We start from the raw sequence: 22,734 nt of genomic DNA, 5'->3' as shown, positions 1-22,734 counted from the left end.
CCCGCCTGACTCGGATCTGAAATCGAGGCAAAACGTCATCATCCCGCCTTCCGAGTCTTGCGGGTTTTGGAACCTATATAAGGTACCCGCGTCGGCGCCATTTTCTCACTCGGCTGTGGACAGTGAAGAGGGAGGGTGGGAGTTAGGGCTGGCTGGGCTGTGTAGTGTAGTGTAGTGTAGTGCAGAGTAGTGTTGTGCTGTGCTGTTCTGCGCTGTGCTGCTGTTGTCCACTACTTCAAAGTCCATAGGGGCTGGCTGTGTTGTGCTGTGCTGCTGTTGTTAATAGGGGCTGTGTCCACTACTTCAAAGTCCATAGGGGCTGGCTGGACTGTGTTGTGCAGTCAGTTCTCCATAGGGGCTGTGTCCACTCCAAAGTCCTGTGCAGTGTCCCAGTCCTAAAGGGGTGCTGTAGTGTTGTCCAGGGGGTGCTCTGTCCATCAGGGGTGCTCCCCCCAAGTGCTAAAAAAATTATATTTTTTGTGTGTTTGTGAATTGTGTGCGCAGTAGCCGCACGTGCATCAACAAAGTAGTGCCAAGCGTGCGCCTGTGTCATAAGTAAAGGGCCGGCTGGCTTGACCGTTAAAGGGTGCTGTAACCCCCAAAGTACACTCCAGTCCAAACCAAAAAAAATAATATTTTCTGTGTTTGTGAATTGGGTGCGCAGTAGCCGCACGTGCATGAACAAAGTAGTGCCAAGCGTGCGCCTGTGTCATAAGTAAAGGGCCGGCTGGATTGACCGTTAAAGGGTGCTGTAACCCCCAAAGTACACTCCAGTCTAAACCAAAAAAAAAATTATTTTCTGTGTTTGTGAATTGTGTGCACAGTAGCCGCATGTGCATCAACAAAGTAGTGCCAAGCGTGCGCCTGTGTCATAAGTAAAGGGCCGGCTGGCTTGACCATTAAAGGGTGCTGTATCCCCCAAAGTACACTCCAGTCCAAACCAAAAAAATATATATTTTCTGTGTTTGTGAATTGTGTGCGCAGTAGCCGCACGTGCATCAACAAAGTAGTGCCAAGCGTGCGCCTGGGTCATAAGTAAAGGGCCAGCTGGCTTGACCGTTAAAGGGTGCTGTAACCCCCAAAGTACACTCCAGTCCAAACCAAAAAAAAAAATATTTTCTGTGTTTGTGAATTGTGTGCGCAGTAGCTGCATGTGCATGAACAAAGTAGTGCCAAGCGTGCGCCTGTGTCATAAGTAAAGGGCCGGCTGGCTTGACCGTTAAAGGGTGCTGTAACCCCCAAAGTACACTCCAGTCCAAACCAAAAAAAAAATATTTTCTGTGTTTGTGAATTGTGTGCGCAGTAGCCGCACGTGCATCAACAAAGTAGTGCCAAGCGTGCGCCTGTGTCATAAGTAAAGGGCCGGCTGGCTTGACCGTTAAAGGGTGCTGTAACCCCCAAAGTACACTCCAAACCAAAAAAACATATATTTTCTGTGTTTGTGAATTGTGTGCACTGTGGCTGCACGTGCATCAACAAAGGAGCAGCGCCAAGCGTGCGCCTGTGTCCCATAAGTAAAGAGCCGGCTGGCTCATTTCTTAAAGGGTGGTGTAACCCACAAAGTGCACTACTCTCCAGCAAAAATAAGAAAATATTTTCTGTGTTTGTGTGCGCTTTAGCCGCACGTATATATCAATATAACATAAATGGAGGACCAAACTTTCTCCGATAAAAATAAAATAGGCAAAGATCAAGAACCACTTCCTCCTAGTGCTGTTGCTGCTGCTGGGAGTTGTTCATCATCCCAGAGAGGAAGTGGGAACATCACTACTTTTACTAAACAATTGACCCTCCAACAGTCCCTAGCGATGAGGATGAAGTACGACAGCAGTCATCCTGAAGCAAAACGTATAACTGAGGCCTTGACTGCTATGTTGGTGTTAGACGTGCGTCCGGTATCCGCCATTAGTTCAGTGGGATTTAGACAATTGATGGAGGTAGTGTGTCCCCGGTTCCAAATCCCGTCTAGATTCCACTGCATCCTCAAAGCAGCAGTGACAAGCGTGCGTCTGTCTGTTAAAGGGTGGTGACACCCTCAAAGTGTGCTACACAAACAATAAAAATATTGTTCTTTTTTTTCGGTCTTTGTGAAATGTGTGGGCTGTAGCCACACTTGCATCCTTAAAGCAGCAGCGACAAGCATGCGTCTGTTTGTAAAAGGGTGGTGACACCCTCAAAGTGTGCTACACAAACAATAAAAATATTGTTCTTTTTTTTCTGTCTTTGTGAATTGTGTGGGCTGTAGCCGCACTTGCATCCTCAAAGCAGCAGCGACAAGCGTGCGTCTGTCTGTTAAAGGGTGGTGTAACTCTCAAAGTGCTCCAAAAAATAAAAAACTATTTTTTTAATGTGTTTGTGAGTTGTGTGCGATGTAGCCGCACTTGCATCCTCAAAGCAGCAGCGACAAGCGTGCGTCTGTCTGTTAAAGGGTGGTGACACCCTCAAAGTGTGCTACACAAACAATAAAAATATTCTTCTTCTTTTTTCTGTCTTTGTGAATTGTGTGGGCTGTAGCCGCACTTGCATCCTCAAAGCAGCAGCGACAAGCGTGCGTCTGTCTGTTAAAGGGTGGTGACACCCTCAAAGTGTGCTACACAAACAATAAAAATATTCTTCTTTTTTTTCTGTCTTTGTGAATTGTGTGGGCTGTAGCTGCACTTGCATCCTCAAAGCAGCAGTGACAAGCGTGCGTCTGTCTGTTAAAGGATTACAGCATCCAAGTAGGCATGTCAGACAGTCCGTACCTGTACTGGCAGGAAAAAGAAGCAATTTGGAGGTCCCTGTACAAACTGGCTCTATTTTACCTGAGTTGCCCCCCCTCCAGTGTGTACTCCGAAAGAGTGTTTAGTGCAGCCGGGAACCTTGTCAGTGAAAGGCGTAGGAGGTTGCTTCCACAAAATGTGGAGAAGATGATGTTCATAAAATGAATTATCAAATCTTCCAGGGAGACCAACCTCCAGAACGTACAGAGGGACCTGTGGTTGTGGATTCCAGCGGGGACGAATTAATACTCTGTAAGGATGAGGATGTACACACTGAAGAGGGTGAGGAATCGGTGGATGAGGAGGATGAGGATGACATCTTGCCTCCATAGAGCCAGTTTGTGCAGGGACAGATTAATTGCCAGCTTGTTTTGTGGGGGCCCAAACGAACCAATCATTTCAGCCACAGTTGTGTGGCAGACCCTGGCGCTGAAATGATTGGTTTGTTAAAGTGTGCATGTCCTGTTTATACAACATAAGGGTGGGTGGGAGGGCCCAAGGACAATTCCATCTTGCACCTCTTATTTTTCTTTGCATTATGTACACTTTGGGGCCTAGTTTTTCAAACTGCCATCCTGTCTGCCACTGCAGTTTCACGCCTAGATGGGTCACGTGTTTGTGCCACCCACTCGTGTCGCTTAGCATAGTCATCCAGCTACCTCGGTGCAACCTTTTGGACATAAAAACACTATTGTGAGGTGTGAGGTGTTCAGAATAGACTGGAAATGAGTGGAAATTAAGGTTATTGAGGTTAATAATAGCATTGGAGCAGAAAAACCTACAAATTCTGTGATTTTAGCTGTTTTTATGCTTTTTTTCAAAAAAATACAGATCCAAAACACAAAACCCAGAACCCAAAACACGGAAGGGTGGTTTTGGCAAAACCAATCCAGATCCAAAACACGAAGAAAGATCCAGATCCAAAACCAAAACACAAAACGTGGCCGGTGCACACCCCTAGTTTAAATACATTGGCAGTTTCAATTTCATGCCGAGAAGTAGTGGTTTGAAAAAGCTTTAGCTTAGTAAATCTACACTTAAGTTTCTTAAAATGGCAGCTGATCATATCTTTTTATTTTTATCTCCAGCTGAGTGAAATCTATGGACCAGTATTCACCATCTATATGGCTAATGACCCAATGGTGGTCTTAATTGGCTATGACTGTGTAAAAGAAGCTTTGTTGGACCACTCAGACTCATTCAGTGCAAGAGGAATAAATGATACATCTGTTTTTAAAGATTATGGTGAGTTTGATCTGATAGAAGACAGTGTAAGACATCTTTGTTAGATGAAATATGTGCACAGCAATGGTAATTGCAGAATTCATAAATGGTAAATTGGTGGATTGTAAATGTATATTTCAGAATAACATTCATATTTGATTTATAAATATACTCTCATGAGTCAACAATAAGAACCTATAGCAAACGTTGCTCTGAAAAATGATAAATGACACTGTCCAGCAAAAAAGCCACTTGACAGCTATAGTGCCAGAAATGACTATGTAACAGCAGGTCTACTGTATATAATATATTTAAAATATTTAATAATTTAAACAGAATATTGATTTAAATTTGGGATTTCTGGCACAGATCACCATAAACATGCTTACTATAGCTGTGCGCAAAGTCCCCTATTTTGGTTTTGGTTTAGCAAAACCATACTCAAATGTTATGGTTAGATTTTAGACAACCACTCTCAAGTTTTTGTGTCAGTTTAGGTTTTGGATTTCTTGAAAATTAACAAAAACAGCTAAAATCATGTAATTTGGATCAGATTACATGCAATCAAAAACCGGAGATTCTGTTTTTAGATCCAAGTTGCAAACTTATGGGTAGACCCGAGCCAGTACTTGGTTCTACTCATGATCCTAAAAGTGATCCGACCTGGGACTCAGTTGAACTTGGAACCTCAAAGATTGGGTGTTCGGCTTTCAGCAAAACGGAACCATACTTATCTACATATAAAGTAGAGATGTGCAGATTGGTCATCCTGAAATATAAACACACAAATTTAGAGGTTCCGAGTAGAATCGAGTCCTTGTTCGCAGTCACTTTGGGGTTCTGAGTAGAACTGAGTCCTATAAACCAAAAAAAGTAAAGTTCATGCATTGGCGATGTCATTCTTCATATGTATAAAATATTAAAGAGTATAGTCATGTTTCTTATATGGTTTATGTCCACTTTCAATACTCTTTAATATTTTAAACATGATACAAAATGACAAAAGACAGCACCAACACATGAACTCTATTTTTCTGGTTTATTAGTGTATATTGAAGGAGTGGGGAACATTTGTAGAAGTTATTTAGTGGCAGCAGTCTGGTTGCGCAGGAAGAGATTCACAGAACGGAGTCCTGACTATGGTCTGCTGTCAGTTCAAAACTTGGATTTAAAAAACAAACTCGGGTTTTGGATTCCATGTAAATAGGTCCAAATTACATGATTCTAGCTATTTTTTTTTATCAATTTTTATTGATTTTTATGGAATCCAAAACCAAACCAAAACTGAATCAGAACCAAAACACTTGAGGATCGTTTTGCTAAAACCAAAACATGATGATGAATAAGAACCAGAACCAAAACAAAAACATCTCTAATTAAAAGTAAACATACCTTTCAACATCAGAGAATCATATCCTAAAAGCCTCCACTTAAATTAAATATAAATTCTGTGTTACTATGTGTCTCATTAAAAGGGCTTAAAACAGTAGGACATACACTGTACCTCCAAACTGTACCCAAATCAGGAAAAAGTCCTGGCAATCATAAGAGTGGGACAGTACCCTGAAATCAGCAAATGTTGTTAGTAAAGCTGTGGATATTGCATTGGATTCAGCACACTTGTAGCAATACATCGCAGTGTGTGTCTGTTAGTTTGTAGCAATCATCAAGCCAATCTGTAGCGATTTTCTGTAGCATCAACATTAATATTAGAATCATTGTTAGTAACAGATCCCACACAGGTTTAAAAAGTTCCAATAATTTACAGCTTACAGTGCTCCATTTGCAATAGCATGAATTCCAACAAAACTCTCTTAAAACTTTCTTAATGACAACTGTCTCTGTATAATAGCTGTAGTGCATTATGTCCTCCCAGCTGCTGGCGGCTCCCCAATCATGCAGCTTTATCTAGAGGGTCCTCATAATCGCAAGGTGTTTGGACACAGGAAAGGACAGATTCCATCTGGCAGTTTGCAGTATCTGCCAGTTCCTTTGCGCGTTCCCCTGCCTCCTGAGACATCAGCGGCTTCCTCAGAATATGCCAGACTTCTCTCTGGACTGTCTTTATATACTACATTCACTGCAATTGTGCATGCTCATTGTGTACGTGTTCCAAGTTTCTCTTTTATTTGGACCACATGAGCATGCGCACTACAGTATTTTGCACTGCATATTCGCTCTAGGTATTTTCCTGGAAAGGTATAAATCCCCTTCACTAGCCATACCTGGAAGTGATGTGAGTGAGGGCGGAAGTGCAAGTTTCTGCCCACACTTTCCAGGAAAATAAGAAACTTGGCCCCTTGCGGGGTCGCTTCGCTCACCACACTGCAGGCTCGATGGCTTGCTTTGCTCACCACAACAATATATTCCCCCTCTATGCCCACTTGGATGGTAGGGAATGACATTGGACACTGGCTGATGACATCATCATACAGAAACAGAAGGGGATCTATCTCCTCCCATATTATCCTTTCTCCAGTCTCCTGATACTGCTTTATTGTCATTGCATTAATTATTTCAAGGCACATAATCAATCTACTGTTATTTTTGGGTACCATTTTCCTTTTTGTAATAAATATATAAATATAGCCATATTGGTATGTACTATATATATATATATATATATATATATATATATATATACACACACACACATCCACACCATGTTTTTTTACATCACACATAATATACATATATCAGCAATTTATCTTTCTACATATAATTTATTTCTATTTATGTTTACTTTTTTTAGTCTTTTTAACTCTCCCACATTTTTAAACAGATTATATGCAAATTGTCTGACATTTAGATCTATAATAAAACTTCTCATGAAACTACATAAATTCATAAAGTACATAGAGAGACACATCAGAAACATCACACTAACAATTCCAATACATTATTTTATAGAGAATATATATTACACCCCCAACTGTGGTTATGACACCCTATACATATGATAAGAGAGTCCCAATCCACCTCTAGATCTATAGCAAAGCTTCACATTTAGCCATTACAATAAATGGATTCTAAAGTACTTGGAGATATATATCAAAAACATCATACTAACAATTCTAATAGATTATGTTACAGAGCATATATATTACACCCCTGACTATGATTATAAGACCCTATATATATGATAAGAGAACCCCAATCTATTTCCAAATCTATAACTTTCCATGTAACCAATGTAATAAATGAATTTCTAAAATACATGGAGAGACATTTTAAGGACATCACACTAACAATTCTAATACCTTATCTTATAGAGAATATAATTTACACTCACAATTATGGTAATGACACCCTATACATATGATAAGAGAAAAATAATCTATCTCCACACTACTTAAACAATACCTACTTACTAGATCCCTCAAATTTCACATATTATTCAACTCAATTGTGTCCGTCAGACTATGAGGTGTTAAGGTATTTAGACAGAAGATCCAGTGGGCTTCATGTCTACATAATCGACCATATCTATCACCTCCTCTTATAGTTGATCTAATAATTTCAATACCTCTTACTGACACATTAATCAAAGCACCTCCTTCAAATAAAAAGATATGCTTGGATAATAGATGAGTTTTACTGCATTCATATTTGATGTTCCATGTACTGTATCTAGTATTTAACATTCTTGTTGTACATCATATATAGGGATCCACATGTTATATACTCCTTGATGTTAAATTCTTCTATTGTATTATTTGTTTGAAAGACAATTATTTTGCTTGGCTTATTGGAACAAGTTGCTCTTAATAAGTCTCTGTGGTAACCAAGTAGCTCCTAAAGCACCCTTAATCGCATTAATTCTTTGAAAACTACTGGACACCAGATGTGATTGTAAATTCTTAGACTTTCTAAAGATAACATTACCATTTATATTTATTTCCTTGGACAGCACTTATTTTAATATTGATGATCTTAATAATAATTTGTCTAATTTAATGTGCAAAACTATTGTATTGGGTAGTAAACATTGCTGATTTATATTGATCTTTTTTAATGAATCTTACTTGCCCCCAGTAGTTGATTTCTATCTATATATTTCACTTCTGCACAGGCTCTATCCAATAACTGCTTTGGATAGTCTTGCTCTAGAAAGGAACTCATCAATACATTTATTGTCTATGGAAAGCTTCTTCAGTGGAAAGTTTTGTTTAATTCTAATGAACTGCCGGTTGGGTATATTCTTTTTCCAATTATTTTTATGTGATCTATTATAGTTTAAATATCTATTCTGATATACTGGCTTCACAAATGTGTTGGTTACTAGTTTCCCCTCCTTAACTGAGAGTGTGATATCAAGGAAGTTTATCTTGCATAAATCATGAATGTAGGTGAATATAAGACAATAAGTGTTATAATTGAGACTATTTTTGAATTTCTGTACAAAAGTGAGATATCCATTCCAAATAAAAAAAGAAGTCATCAATAAATCTGCTAAGAGGATTAGGTTCACTGCAAGCTTCACACCCCACACATGTTCCTCCTCAAAGTGGCCCATGTAAAGTTTAGCAAAACTTAGGGTGAACCTAGTCTCCATCGCAGTCTGACAGCTTTTATTTCTAAATCAGTGGGATATTTGAGTATAAGGACTTAATATCACAAGTAATTTAATAATATCCTTCTTCCCAATTGACCTTTTCAATTGAATTAAAAAAATGCTTTGTATCTTGTATATGTGATATAAGTGCTCTCATATAATAATCCACAAAATATAAATTATTAGCGAGTGACCATACACCCGAAATAATAGGTCTACCTGGTGGTAAAGTAAGAGACATGTACTTTTGGTAAATAGTGAAATGTTGGGGTCACTGGGTGTGTACAAAATAAAAAGTAAAATCTCTCCCTTCATATAGTGCCCTCAGCCAATGCCTCATCCAACAAATTAATGAGTTTTTGCTCAAATAGGGTGGAGGGATTGTTAGTCAGTTTACTATAGAAGATAGTATTGTCCAATTGTCTATATGCCTCTCTATATGCGTCAATATTTTGAATGGCAATCCCCCCACCCTTATCAGCTTGTTTAACTATTATACGTTTTTTTGTATATAACAGTTTAATTTCTTTCCTTTCTTTAAGGCTGAGATTTTCTCTAAAGTAATTATTTTCTGCTTCAATGCACATATGACGGAATTGTTCCACAGTATTTTTATAGAAACTTTCTACATAGGGTCCTTTAAGTTAAAATGGATAAAAATCTGATTTTGCTCTCAATTTGTTCATGTGTCTAACTTAAAAAAAAATTATATTCACTGTCGGTAGATAATTCTGACTCTTTTTGAAGTGACTCTAAAATATCCACTATTTTCTCATCTTAATTGGATCTCCTGTTACATTATATTTTTTTATTGCTTTAAGAGCAAAATATCTCCTTCTACTTAGTGTCCGCACATACGGTATCTATATACATCAACAAAGTGATTAAATTAATTGGGTTTATTGATAGGCTAAATAATTAGCTCCTTTTCCAAAAGTTTTAATTTCCTCAGCACTTAGTTTTTTAGAAGATAGATTGTATATTCCATTTGAATGACTGAGCGTCTGTGTACAGTACACAAACATTTAGCAACACGCCCACGACACTCCCATAGCACGACCATAAGTTAGAACATCTTTGTGCATCTGTTTAGCCAGCCCCCAGTCACTCAGGAATGCCTAGCACTTTTACCGTGCATCTCAATTATAACATCGCCTTTTTGTGTACACTCTGTGTAAAGCTGGCACTGTTGGAGTTTATAGGGATTTTTGTGCAAAAAATTGTTCAACTCCTTAAACATCAGCATTGGCTGCAACGCTGTATAAAGCCCAGTGTGTGCTTCTGAGCAATATCCTGTGATCAGGGGCATAACTAGGGCACCTATGTACCTCCAAATGGTGAAAAATATATATAAACACATGTAACTTTGACAAGGAAGATGGTCCCCCTAATCTCTGAGCATCATGGAAGCTGCACCCCTTGCATCTATGGTAGTTAAGCCCATGCCAGTGACCTCATTAATAAGGAGGGGACAAATTCCCTTGCCAATATTTTTTATTATTTTTATATTGCCTAAAATGCAGATAGCAAGCATACCATTCCCCACTATGATGTGGCCATGTTCGCTGTCCCAATTTTGATCTCCCATATGCAGAAGATATAGAATTAGTATCACATGATTCTTAGAACATAAAACTTCTACCCACACTGACAGCCAATTTAAGTGATGACTGAGACACTTTAAAAACAGTAGCCCATTCAATTTGTGGCGAGTTTTCGTCAACATCATATGATATTCAGCTGCACACATATCCACCAATGGAAATTAAGGAGCAGCACATTGCAGCTGACCTGATAACTGACTTCCCCCCAAATAAGAGGAGCACATATGTAGCTAATTTTTCTCAACAATAATTTTGTGTTAAAAACTGTACACCTGAATTAGGGTTTTACTTAAGGGTTAGTATAAGTTATTATTATTATTATTATTATTATTTTATTTATTTATTTTAAATGCAGGACTGGAATGCCATATTTTATATACTTTAAACCATTTGCAGGAGTGATACTAAGCAACGGGGAGAGGTGGAAACAGTTACGTCGGTTCTCACTCACCACACTAAGAAATTTAGGGATGGGGAAGAGAAACACTGAGGAACGAGTCCAGGAAGAGGCCCGTTACCTTGGAGAAGAATTTCTGAAAAATGGAGGTTGGTCAGACATTGCTGGGGTTATATTTATTGTAGAGATGTGCAGGTTCGGTTTATTGAAATACAAACATACCCAATTTTAGGGGTTTTAAGTAGAATTGAGTCCCAGTTCAAAATCACTTTAAGGGTTCCAAGTAGAACCAAGTCCTGACTCCGGTCTTCAGGCAATTCAGAACTCATATTTATAAACTGGATTTTGTGTATTTTGGATAGCATGTAAGTCCCTCCCTCATGATTTTAGGTGCTGTGAGGTGTTTAAAATTTACTGGAAATTACTGTACAGTAAATTAATGTTATTGATATGAATAATACTAAAGGATCAATATCAGGTTCAAATTAAATGATGTTACCTGTTATTATAATTTTTTAAAGAAATCTAAAACGAAAACAGAATCCGAATCAATACAACTGGGGATGATTTTGCCAAAACCAAAACATGGAGGTCTGTGCACATCTCTAATTTATAAATCAAGTAAAACCATTATGTAATATTAATATGTTCATATCTTTAACATGAACTGCAGGAATCATATCTGAAAATTAGTTTTTGAGATGTAGTGGTCCTTTACAATAAAGCAATGACTATAGCATACATATGCATCATTAACAATATAAAAAGCCTCATTGCAGTATTATTTATGTTAGGGAATCATGCTTTAAGAATTGGAGAAGTCTGAGATGAGAATTCAATAACAAATGATAGCAGTGATGGAGCACTTGTAGGAAAGATGTATAATCTGCTTTAAATAATTGTGTAGTGCTTGTGTACTGGCATCTCTAAAGTTAAAAAATCTCCATGTGGATTTATGTCTTATCAGCTATGAAAATAAAAAACAGAAACAGTTATTAATTAGAGATGTTTTGTTTTATTGAAAACCAAAAATACCCGAACTTTGGGGTTTCAAGTCAATGACTCAGATCACTTTGAGGTTCCATGTACAACTAAGTCCTGACACGGGTCTTCTGGCAAGTTTAAAACTCTGATCTATTTAGCATATTTTGTATTGCATTTAAGACCTTCCCTTATGGGTTCAGGTGCTGTGTGGTGGTCAAAATTAACTATAAAATGACTGGAAATTAATTTTATTGAAGTTAATAATACTATAATAACAAAAACAGGACCAAGTTACATGATTTTCTCTATTAGTAAAGTGATCCAAAACAAAAACCAAACCAAAAGCAAGACACTTTAGGGTGGTTTTGTCAAAACTAAAATATGATGATGATTTAGAATCAAAACCAAAACATAAGGGTCGGCGCACATCTCTAATATTAACAATATCTGTATGCACATAAACACATTCTGCTTGATCTGTTTAAATAGTATTAACTGTCTATATAGCTTTTGAATGAATTAGCATTAAATGGCCTGTTCAGAGTTGGGAGCAAAGCAAAAAAGGAGCAATATTGCTCCTTGGCGAAATCACATTGCACTGTATGTGGGACAGATATAAAATATGCAGAGATATTTGTGAGCGGCGTGTCCAAGCTGAACTATAAATTGAAGTGTAAAAATCAAGCTGTCCAGTTTTTGGGGGTTAATGTGCAAAAGTAGCTAGTATTTATTCTGTATGCAAAAAATAAATAATTCAATATAATTGCAACCTGTTGCATTGCAACATTATTTTTCTAAGTGCAAAGTTTCCCCCTTTGTATTAATTTGCTCTCAACTCTAAAATAGCCCCACTGTGTCCAATAGTTTGTCTGAATGTAATATTAGTCAAGCATGAGGAATAACATACAATTATCTGAGATACAGTAGTTCATAATATTTTAAGGAGGTATCTCTAGGCAACAGTCATAATTTTCTATACTGATCTAGAAAGTACAAAAAACACAAAAGAAAACAGGCGCTAACCTGTTTGGCAATCTGATTTTAGCACACTAATTAACTGACAGCTGCCACCACACAAATGAGGAGAACTGGACACCTCAATAACAATAGGAAAATATATGCATAGTAAATGGGGTGCTAGTAAGTTCAATGTTTTATAAAGATTAAAAATATAAAAAATTATATAAAAATACCCTGTAATTGGGTAAGATATGCAAGAGCATGTTGTAACTGTGATTTATAATTCGACTGTCATTTGCAAGTATTTGCACTCGCATATCTGACCCAATTACAGGGTATTTTTATATAGTTTTTAATCTTAAGAAAACATTTAACTGACTAGTGCCCCATTTTCTATGCATATATTGATCTAGAATTTACATTGTTTTGTGAAAATGTTGCCCAATGTTGGCCTGGGCTTCCAAATATCTTTTGCTTGAGCAAACAAATCAATATTTGTCCAAAAATTTGCACTTAACAATGACAATTAATAACATTTTCTTGCATTGTCTAACTTGCACAAGAGGTTTTCACATACAGTAAGTATAATAGGTATAGACAAATTATACAGTGAGAGTCGGTCGTGTACTCCTAACTAAAGTTCCATGTACTAATATCCTGCCTATCTTAAAACACATTGAAAGATTATTATATTTAATTTGTCTCAAATTAATAAATAGTTAATAAAAACTGGTCTGACAGGGGGGTATCTGGGTACTCAGAACTTCCCCCTTCTTAAGTATGCGAATGTCTACAATAGAGATGTGCAAATTTAGGGTTCCAAGTCATACCAAGTCTGAGTTTGAAATCACTTTGGGGTTCCCGAGTCGAACCGAGTCCCGGTTTGGACCTGTAGTCAGTTCGGAACTCGGATTAAAAACCTAGCTCGAGTTTTGGACTGCATGTAAATATGTCCAAACTACATGATTATAGCTGTTTTAATTATTTATTTATTTAACAAAGCAGAGCCAAAACCAAAACACGTGAGGGTGGTTTTGCGAAACCAAAACACGAAGATTTATCCGAATCCAAAACAAGGGAGTCCACTAGTGTACAATATATATCCTTTTTTTTTGGTTCTACAATTATAAAACATTTCACAGGAAATTAATGTGTGTTCCCAGATATCCCTTTTGATTCAACTGATTTGCTGCGTTTGGCAGTCTCTAATGTCATCTGCTCCATTGTATTTGGAGAACGTTTTGACTATGACGACCAGAAGTTCATCACTCTGCTTTTTTTGCTAAAGGAAATATTTCTACTCCTTGCATCCCCCTGGGGAATAGTAAGTTAACAATGTACATACATTTAGTATATGTACCAGTACATTCTGTTTTTTTGTTTTTTTTATCCTATCTTAGCCTAATTGCTTTAAGATCTGTAATAATACTGTGGTATTGTTTGTGAGACAACTCATGATTTTGGGTCAGTAGTTTGAAATATTTATTTTGTAGACAAGAAAACAACAGCTATATAAAAATATTGAGGGTCAATAAGAGTTGTTTATAATGACAATTTAATACATTTGTTCTTTTCTTGTCTCTAATCTCTTAAACAGCCAAAATCTGTTGTATCTTGAACCTTGCTGAATATTTTCTATCTTATCTCTAATTAACATTATATATTTAAGGTTTTTTATTATAATTAGTAAAAAACATGAAACATTGTACCTGTAAGCCCTTATATAATTTATATAGTCACACTAGTTTAGCCATTATGCCTAAACAACAATGCACACGATTTCATGCATGCAACACTGCTAGTAATCTGAATATTTGTTCAATAATATATGTACTGTGCTTTTGCATTTATAGCTACTGAATATCTTTCCCAAAACACTCCACCGTCTCCCAGGACCACACCAGAAAATATTCACAAATCTAGAAAAATTAAAAACATTTGTGAAAGAATCTGTAGAAAGCCACAGAAACACCATCGATATGAACTGTCCCCGGGATTTCATTGATTGTTTCCTAATCAAGATGGAGGAGGTAAATTATATTTAGGTTTGGATTTTGGAAATACATAAATTATTGTTATTTTTATATTTTTATATTATTATTATTATTATTATTATTAATCATAATACTTTTTTATATAGTATAAACTTTAGAAGCTATACAGATTTGAACATATACTGTGTGCAAAGTGTATCTGTCTTGTGTCGATTGACACTGCACACTCTCCGAACATCAGCGCAAGTAAGGGTGATGAGCATTTTGATCACATCTTACAGTTACAACAAAAGATGCAAAACTGGGTTGTAATGAGATGTTCTCTTGTAGGAAGATTTCAGTGAGAGCGTGTTCACTCAAATGTGGTCAAGGCAAACCTCGATGTTAGCAAATGGACGTCTGTTTGGAATCTTATCTCTTGTACTTAGTATAGTGCAGGTGCAATTGCTCACCGATAATTATGATCATAATGAAAATGAAGCCTATTAGAAAATTAAGTACACATGCTAGTGTGGTGGCATCTCAATGTATACAACTTTGCATATGGGCGAATATACATATTTTTTTCCTGTGCAATTCTTTTGGGTAATATATGCCCAACTTACTTCCAACTCTGCATCAGTTATGAATTATTAATTATTATCACAGTTTTTAGCTGTATACAGATTTGTGAAGAGCTACAACAGGGCAAACATTGAGGTATGGGATGAACAGTAAAAGCTGCCTATGGCTGCAAGAAATGTAATTCTGGAACTGTATACACACAATCTACTGTTGTATTACATGAAATCAAGTGCTCTAAACCTGTTCTACAATATATGTACCTTCAGAGATACAACTGGTGAATCTTACTCTTTACTAAATTAGCAAACATAAAAAAATATTTAACTAAAGGGGATGTTGATTGAAAATTTTCAGGCATAAAAGACCCTGTAATTTAGCACAGTACATGTCTGATACACAGTGCAAAATCAGCTGTGCTCCCACCATATGCCTTAATTGGCAAAAGTGATTCTACAATTCTACCAAGGTGCACAGGATTGCAGACCAAAATGTTGGCGATGGTGCAAATGTTTGTACAGATTGAATGAAGAAGGAGGAGATGACCCAGAGTTTCACGAAAGTACTTTAGGCCACAATTGTGGATCTTTTCCTGAATACATCAATGCAGTCACACTGCCCCTACCCCATCCTTCTGCTTGTAGTAGCCATCATACTGTAACTATCAGTGCATGTTCACAAGCCCTACACCAGGTACAAGAGATCTTTTTTTTAAACCAGACAGATCTCATACACACAACTCAACACAGCCTACGATTCTACCTAGTGTTCATTCTAGCACCCTGCATGTAATCAGTGAGGAGGGCAACATTTTATATGTGACTTATCGCTGCAGCTACAGTAACTATAGTGATGCATCACGCCTAAAATGTTGCCCTTCAAAATTAAAATATGCCCTCCTCACTGATTATGTGCAGGGTGCTAGAATGAACACTATCTACCTACATGGCTACAATACGCCCTCAGAATACTAAGCTTATATGAGATTGCTTCATCACCACCCAGTTGCACCAACTCAAACCCCAGTGGAGATGTGATTGTGTTGAATATGACTTTGAATCATCCATAGGAGCTTACAGTGGCATACGCTCAGCCAAGAAGCATGTAGTACACTAGGCCACGAAGCATGCAATATGCTCAGCCATGGAACATGCTCTACTAAAAACTGCAAGTTCCTTCCACAAATCAGAGTTGCATGCAACTCTTAAACAACTTCTTATTGAGTGCAGTCTTTGCAGGGTAAGGTAAGGTTGTCTAGTTTTGCTGGATACTAGAGGACTGCGATTTCCTATTATGAGCATGATTGTCAAGATTAGATAAAGGGGTAGAGAGGTTGAACTTTTAACAAGTGTGTTCTTTGTGATAAAAACATATGGAATCCTCTATACAATTCTATATCTATACAATGAAGAGCATTTAGTAACATTTAAAGGTGACAAATGTCTTTCTGTGCTACATATCCACAGGAGAAGGACAAACCTGACACTGAATTCCACTTTGACAATTTATTTGGGACAATCCTTGACCTGTTCTTTGCTGGAACTGAAACCACCAGCACAACCATGAAATATTGTCTACTTATCCTTCTCAAATACCCAGATGTTGAAAGTAAGTATAACAAAAGGAAAAGTTCTTCTAAGCAGCCTCATTGTGTGTATCGGCTGTGATTTTTGCAATATTGCATTAAAACATTTTACATTTTTTCCAATTTTTGGAGAAATCTTATACTTAAGGTGCATACACACGGGACAATTAAACTGCATGATATGAACGATAGCCATATTAATCTTATTGTTATCATTCATATCGTGCAGTTTTTGGTCCATTCCAACCCACCAACGACCTGCGATGTGCGGGCACGTATAGACGATAACGATATCGTCCATCACCCGTGCATGCAGGTCAACCTTGTCGATATTGTCCATGTTACTAAAGGGACCCACGATCATTGATCGCAGGTTGCTATTGGTGAGTTGGTGGTGTGCTGGATGATCGATATCGATCATCCAGCACTCCAGGAAGGTGCAGGACGATCAGTCAGCGATATCGTTATTGCTGACTGATCGTCCCGTGTGTACACACCATTAGACCCATGTAGCAGTTCACCATTTCCTGCACCAAGCTGTCTCATCAGGCTGATAGAAAAGCTACAGTATCAGATATGATGGTCTGAGCCCATCCTAGTTATACAGTATTAGTATAAAGCTAGTACACATTGGGCCTCATTCAGACCCACTCGCAAGTGGCTGTCCGCTCGCAAGTGGGTCGACGGTGTGCACTGCGCATGCGCACGACGGAGGGAGCTCCATCGTGCGCATGCGCCAGACGCGACGAGCAAAGGACTTTCCTTCGCTCGTTGTGTCTGATCAAAGGGGGCATGCTGTCGATGTTGATTGACAACACGCCCCCTTTGGTGGGCGTGCCGGGGGCGTGCCTGCCAGACGGAGGCATTCCCAAGGGAACGCCTACCATCAGAAGCCGGCCCCACTGACATCACTAGTGATGTCAGTGGGAGTGATTTTGGCTCTGATAGAGCCAAAATCACTCCAGGGCTTGTGGTCGAAAACCCCGACCACAGGCTTCTGGTCGCACTGGCGATGGTCGCAATGGTCAAGACCATCGTGACCATCACCCTGCACGCTCGTATGTGCTGTGGGTGGTGACCCACAGCTATACGAGCGTCCAGGAGGACGCTCCATTTTTATGGAGGACGGCCCTCATTCAGAGCGAGCGCTCTGCTCAGAGCGTCCGGCTCTGAATGAGGGCCATTATACGGTTTACTGTACAATGGGACATTGTTGTTCTGTGCAGGTAGCAGTATGAATCTCAAGACCAAACTGCTGGCAAAGTACAGGGGCTGTGAAAAAAGTTGGCAAACCTTTTGTTATTATGCTTATAGTTTATCTATGTAATAAAAATACTGTGTGTTGATATCAATACAGGTAACATCTGGTATATTTATACAAAAGTGGAAAAGGGTTTTCTGTCCCATAAATATGTCAATTTACAAAGGAGATTTAACAATTTTTTTTCTCTTTTCAATGATGCAACAATATCATTGTATACTAAACCCCAATATATATCATCATGAGAGGTTTAATAAATTCAATAATATTAACAAGAAAGTACCAGATGGAGCTAAGAGGATTATGATTGATGATAAGATAATTATTGTCAACTGTACAGAGTAGCAAATACCATCCTAGAAACTATAAAATGTCTAATAATACCCTAATTTATATAAGTGATCCCTTAAAAATCGACTGCACCCAATTCAAAGGAGATATTGTAGGATGAGAGTCTTATTAAACATTGTTTAATGATTTACAAATTAAACATTACTGTACTTTTAATAAAATTGTTGTATAAGTAGCTCAGGCATAAACAGTACAGTTAATCTTGCAGAGTGCAATAAAACAAAGATGAGCATAAGTTATACCTCCCTGAATGTTTAACATGGTTTCACAGTCGTAATGAGACACAGTGCATTACTCATATCCTTATTTGCACAGAGAAGATCCAGGAAGAGATAGACAATGTGATTGGACAAAGTCGATGTCCCTCAGTGGAGGATCGTATTAAGATGCCATACACTGACGCTGTCATCCATGAGATACAGAGAATTGGTGACATAGTACCCACTGGACTCATGCATGCAGCCAGCAAGGATACAGTGTTCAGAGGATACAATATCCCAAAGGTCAGAAGTTTGTATGACAATCAGGAGCAGATTGGGAGATACAAGATAAATACCATGCAAGCACGCAGTCTGGGAACACTCATAATGATTAACAGAAAGATAAACCTTTTTTGTATAGCTCTAATATACTAAGCACCATATATGGTTGCAACTAAGAAAATATCCAGTAATTTAATAACAAATGCTGGGTACACACTGACAGATACATTGGCTGATCAATTGATTGGCCAATATATTTGCTGGACGTCGGCCAGTGTTTACCCGCGATATGTCAGTGAACGTCGTCGTTCACCGACATATCACATTGGCTGTGTTGCACAGCCGATGGACAGATATGTCTGCAGACATATCTGTCCATCGACAGGTGTATATGGTAAACACACAGCGGCATCCGCAAGGAGGGAGGCGGGACCCTGACCGCCAGATCAGGGAGCATCGCAGTAAAGTGCCATATAATGCAGAGAGGTTCGCACTAACCGCCATATAATGGAGCGTTGCAGTTATGTGCCATATAATGCAGAGGGTTCGCAGTGATCGACAGATCATGGTGCATTGCAGTTATGTGCCATATAATGCAGAGAGATTCGCAGTGACCGTCAGATCAGGGAGCATCACAGTGATGTGCCATATAATGCAGAGAGACTCGCAGTGACCGACAGATCAGGGAGCATCACAGTGATGTGCCATATAATGCAGAGAGGTTCGCAGTGACCGACAGATCAGGGAGCATCACAGTGATGTGCCATATAATGCAGAGGGGTTCGCAGTGACCGTCAGATCAGGGAGCGTCACAGTGATGTGCCATATAATGCACAGAGATTTGCAGTGACCGACAGATCAGGGAGCGTCGCAGTTATTTGCCATATAATGCAGAGGGGTTCGCAGTGACCGACAGATCAGGGAGCATCACAGTTATTTGCCATATAATGCAGACGGGTTCGCAGTGACCGTCAGATCAGGGAGCATCACAGTGATGTGCCATATAATGCAGAGGGGTTCGCAGTGACCGTCAGATCAGGGAGTGTTGCAGTGCATAAGTATTCCACCCCCCCACAAATATAATTTAAACATTTGATATCTCCACTGACACTTACCTGTATGGAAGGATCTGTCTGGTCCCTGCAAAGCTCCAGGTACAGGAAGAGATAAGACAAGATAGATTTGAGAGGGGGCAGAGGCTCAAGTGAGGAGGCAGGGTCTTGGAGGAGGTGGCTTAAAATAGACAGGGTAGAAGAGGGGGCAGGGTCTCCTGGTGAGGGGCGGAGCCATATCCAGGGACAGGAAATAGTTTACAACAGTGAGAGAGGGTAGAAGAGGGGGTGGGGTCTTGCCCGAGATACTGACAGTAGTAGATTCAGTAGCAGGGGATAGCAGGGGTGGAGGCTCAGGGGTTTCAAGCAAGGAGGAACTGACACAGACACGTCTCAGACAGGAAGCAGGTAGTGTACCAATGACAGTCCCTGCTGCAGGGTGGACTCGGGAGGAGTGCTCTATGTGCAGCTACAAGCTGCATGGATGTGACAGACAGCCGGGTAACAGGCAGAGAATGCTGCCCAGCCACTCTGATGGTTTTATTGTTGGAGGACAGCAGAGCACTTTCTGCCTGTCACCCGGCCGTCAGTCCTGCATGTGCAGTGACACCGGCCCTCACTGAAGGAAAAGTGTACCGGCCCGGGGGGCATATGGCACCCTGCCACCCCCAGCCCAGCCCGCCCCTGCCAAGGGCACAAGCAGATGATGGCCGTTCAGTGTGTATGAATGACCTTCATCTGCAGATATATCTGTCATGTGTGTACCCACCTAAACACAAGAATAAAAACTGTGGCAAATACATAAAATAGGATGACTTTAATGATACAATTGTAAACACTGTTTAATACTAGAGATTGAGAACTCTTTGATCAAACTTATGCATTGTCAAGAAGGAAAGTAAATGCTCAATAAAGTAAATAAAGAAGGATAACAGTGTAGTGATGGTAAAAATTATTTATATTACTTTAAAAAAAGATTTTACGTTATACTACTTTCAATGTTAAAGAACTGTATAAATAATGAATTATAAAATATATAGGGGTCTATTTTAAAAACAATGCAGAGAGGGGCACAAAAAAATGCCATTTTTCGCTTTGTAACTTTTGCCATATTTAAAAAAAAAATAATGCACTGGGACAGACCTTTACCACAAGGAGATTTCAAATATTTTTTTGTGAAAGATGTTGGCATGCTCTGAGATTACACGAGCATCTGTGATGGCAGCCAAGCACAGATCAGCAAGGCCGACTGGGCGAGCGGGAGCCAGCGAGGGATGAAAACAGCAGAGAAAAGCAGTAAGAGAACACCTCCACCCTGCTTATCTCCATTTGTGCAGGTATGAAGGCACATGACGCCATCTAGAGGTGGCTTTATGTTTCTCAAAAAAGGATGAGAGAAGCTTATATCGAATAGGTGCTGCAAAAATTTGACAGGAGAAATGAAAAGGCAAATAAATCAGTGATTTCTCTACTGTCTTTAAAGTAACCAAATACAGAGAAAACAAAGTTATGACTTTCTCCAGCTAATTTTTTTGTGTTTATTAAATAGACCCAATAGAAGCTTATTTGCAGCACACCTACAGTATACTAATATCCCTTTATTTTCTTTAGGGTACATTAGTTGCCCCTTTTCTGACGTCTGTTCTAAAGGATTCTAAATATTTCAAATGTCCAAAACAATTTGACCCTGGTCACTTTTTGGATGAAGAAGGATGCTTCCAGAACAATGTTGCCTTCCTGCCGTTTTCCCTAGGTAAAAATTACTTTCATTATCGTCCTTTATCAATCATTCCATCCAACATATTTAATGAGGAATAACAACTTTCTTTGTCTCATGGACTGATGTACTAATGTAGGGTTCCTTTATTGACTTCTCATGAATAAATTGTAGAACATTAAAACTTACCTTATAGAGGTCCACATTGATCAATGGATCTATTACTTATATAGAATCAGGAATTTAGTAAACTGTGTGTTATCAGGCTGTCTTCATCTGCTGGCAGTTCTCCATCAGACATGACATTACCCCTGTTTGGCTGATAGTCTATGGGGGGTACTCAATTTAGAGCGAAAAGTCCATGCTGGACTTTTCGCTCCACATCGCAGGTTTTCCGGGGATAAAGTACCGGGCGTGTGCAGCTTTGTCCCCATACTCAATTAGGAATCAATGAAAACGGGAGCTGGCGGAAAGGTAAGTTTTGCCAAAAAACGGGAATTTTAAGAATTGTTCCTGGGACCCCCCTGAATATGTCTAGACATGGGGATCACTATGGGTACCCCCATTTTTACCTGCTGAAGGTAGTCAGGGTTTGTAATAGCCGCAGCAAGTGCATAATTACGGCTATGAAAAAGGGGTGAAGAATAGCACTTTGGGGTACATGAAAATGGGTGCAAGCATATTTTAAAGTCCCTAAACTTATCTTTCAAAATTCTGCAAAAATACACCTACCGCATAATTGGGAATCCTTCTGGAATTTATTTCGATACTTTAGAAGTTTGTCCCCATTTTTGTGTCACCCCAAAATGAAACAATTTTTGGGGGTGTCCGGATTTTTTTTTTTTTTACACAGATCTTTTTTAGGGGACTTTCCCAGGGGTACAGGCTATTTTTTTTAAGCCTGTACCCCTAAACCCCAGTTCTGCACTTCTTTTTTGCCTTGTAATACATACTGAAAAGTTATCCCCATTTTTTTACAAAGACTTTTCACATCGGCGAAAAGTCTTTGTAATTGAATACAGGGATAATTAAAACATGAGAAAATGACGTCATCGGCGATTCCGACTTTTCGCAGCCAAATCAAATACTGCCCTAAGATGGGAAGATGAGATACTCTGTCTGTGCTGGTGAATTTTTTAAAAAAGCCAATGGATTCCAATGGATTAAGATAAAGAAAAGAAAAAGTAAGTTATATAGGGCTCCAATTATACTACAGAAAATCGGGAGGGGCATTGGAGCAACAAA

The 22,734-nt window shown here is 38.8% G+C and overlaps 1 protein-coding gene across 3 annotated transcripts in view; it reads left to right on the top strand.

The window, feature by feature from the left end:
• LOC148502869 (cytochrome P450 2C20-like) overlaps positions 1–22,734 on the top strand; it is a 28,999-nt gene that overhangs the window by 4,780 nt on the left and 1,485 nt on the right. Inside the window, exons 2-9 of one of the 3 annotated variants that reach the window (XR_015869959.1) lie at positions 3,851–4,007; positions 10,542–10,691; positions 13,650–13,810; positions 14,340–14,516; positions 16,508–16,649; positions 18,554–18,741; positions 20,955–21,109; positions 21,384–21,469. Coding sequence is in view for 2 of the 3 variants with exons in the window: in XM_088449290.1 (XP_088305416.1) it covers positions 3,851–4,007; positions 10,542–10,691; positions 13,650–13,810; positions 14,340–14,516; positions 16,508–16,649; positions 18,554–18,741; positions 21,384–21,525 (1,117 nt within the window). In the remaining variant the exon portion in view is untranslated. Of the gene's footprint in view, positions 1–3,850; positions 4,008–10,541; positions 10,692–13,649; positions 13,811–14,339; positions 14,517–16,507; positions 16,650–18,553; positions 18,742–20,954; positions 21,526–22,734 lie in introns of those variants that run through there. The other 2 variants (XM_088449290.1, XM_088449291.1) reach the window with 2 other exon arrangements.

Source organism: Taudactylus pleione, unplaced genomic scaffold (genome assembly GCF_031769625.1).
Source record: "Taudactylus pleione unplaced genomic scaffold, aTauple2 ptg000481l, whole genome shotgun sequence".
Classification (NCBI taxonomy): Eukaryota; Metazoa; Chordata; class Amphibia; order Anura; family Myobatrachidae; genus Taudactylus; species Taudactylus pleione.
Note: the sequence above shows the minus strand (reverse complement) of the source record. Positions and strands in the feature narration are given on the sequence as shown.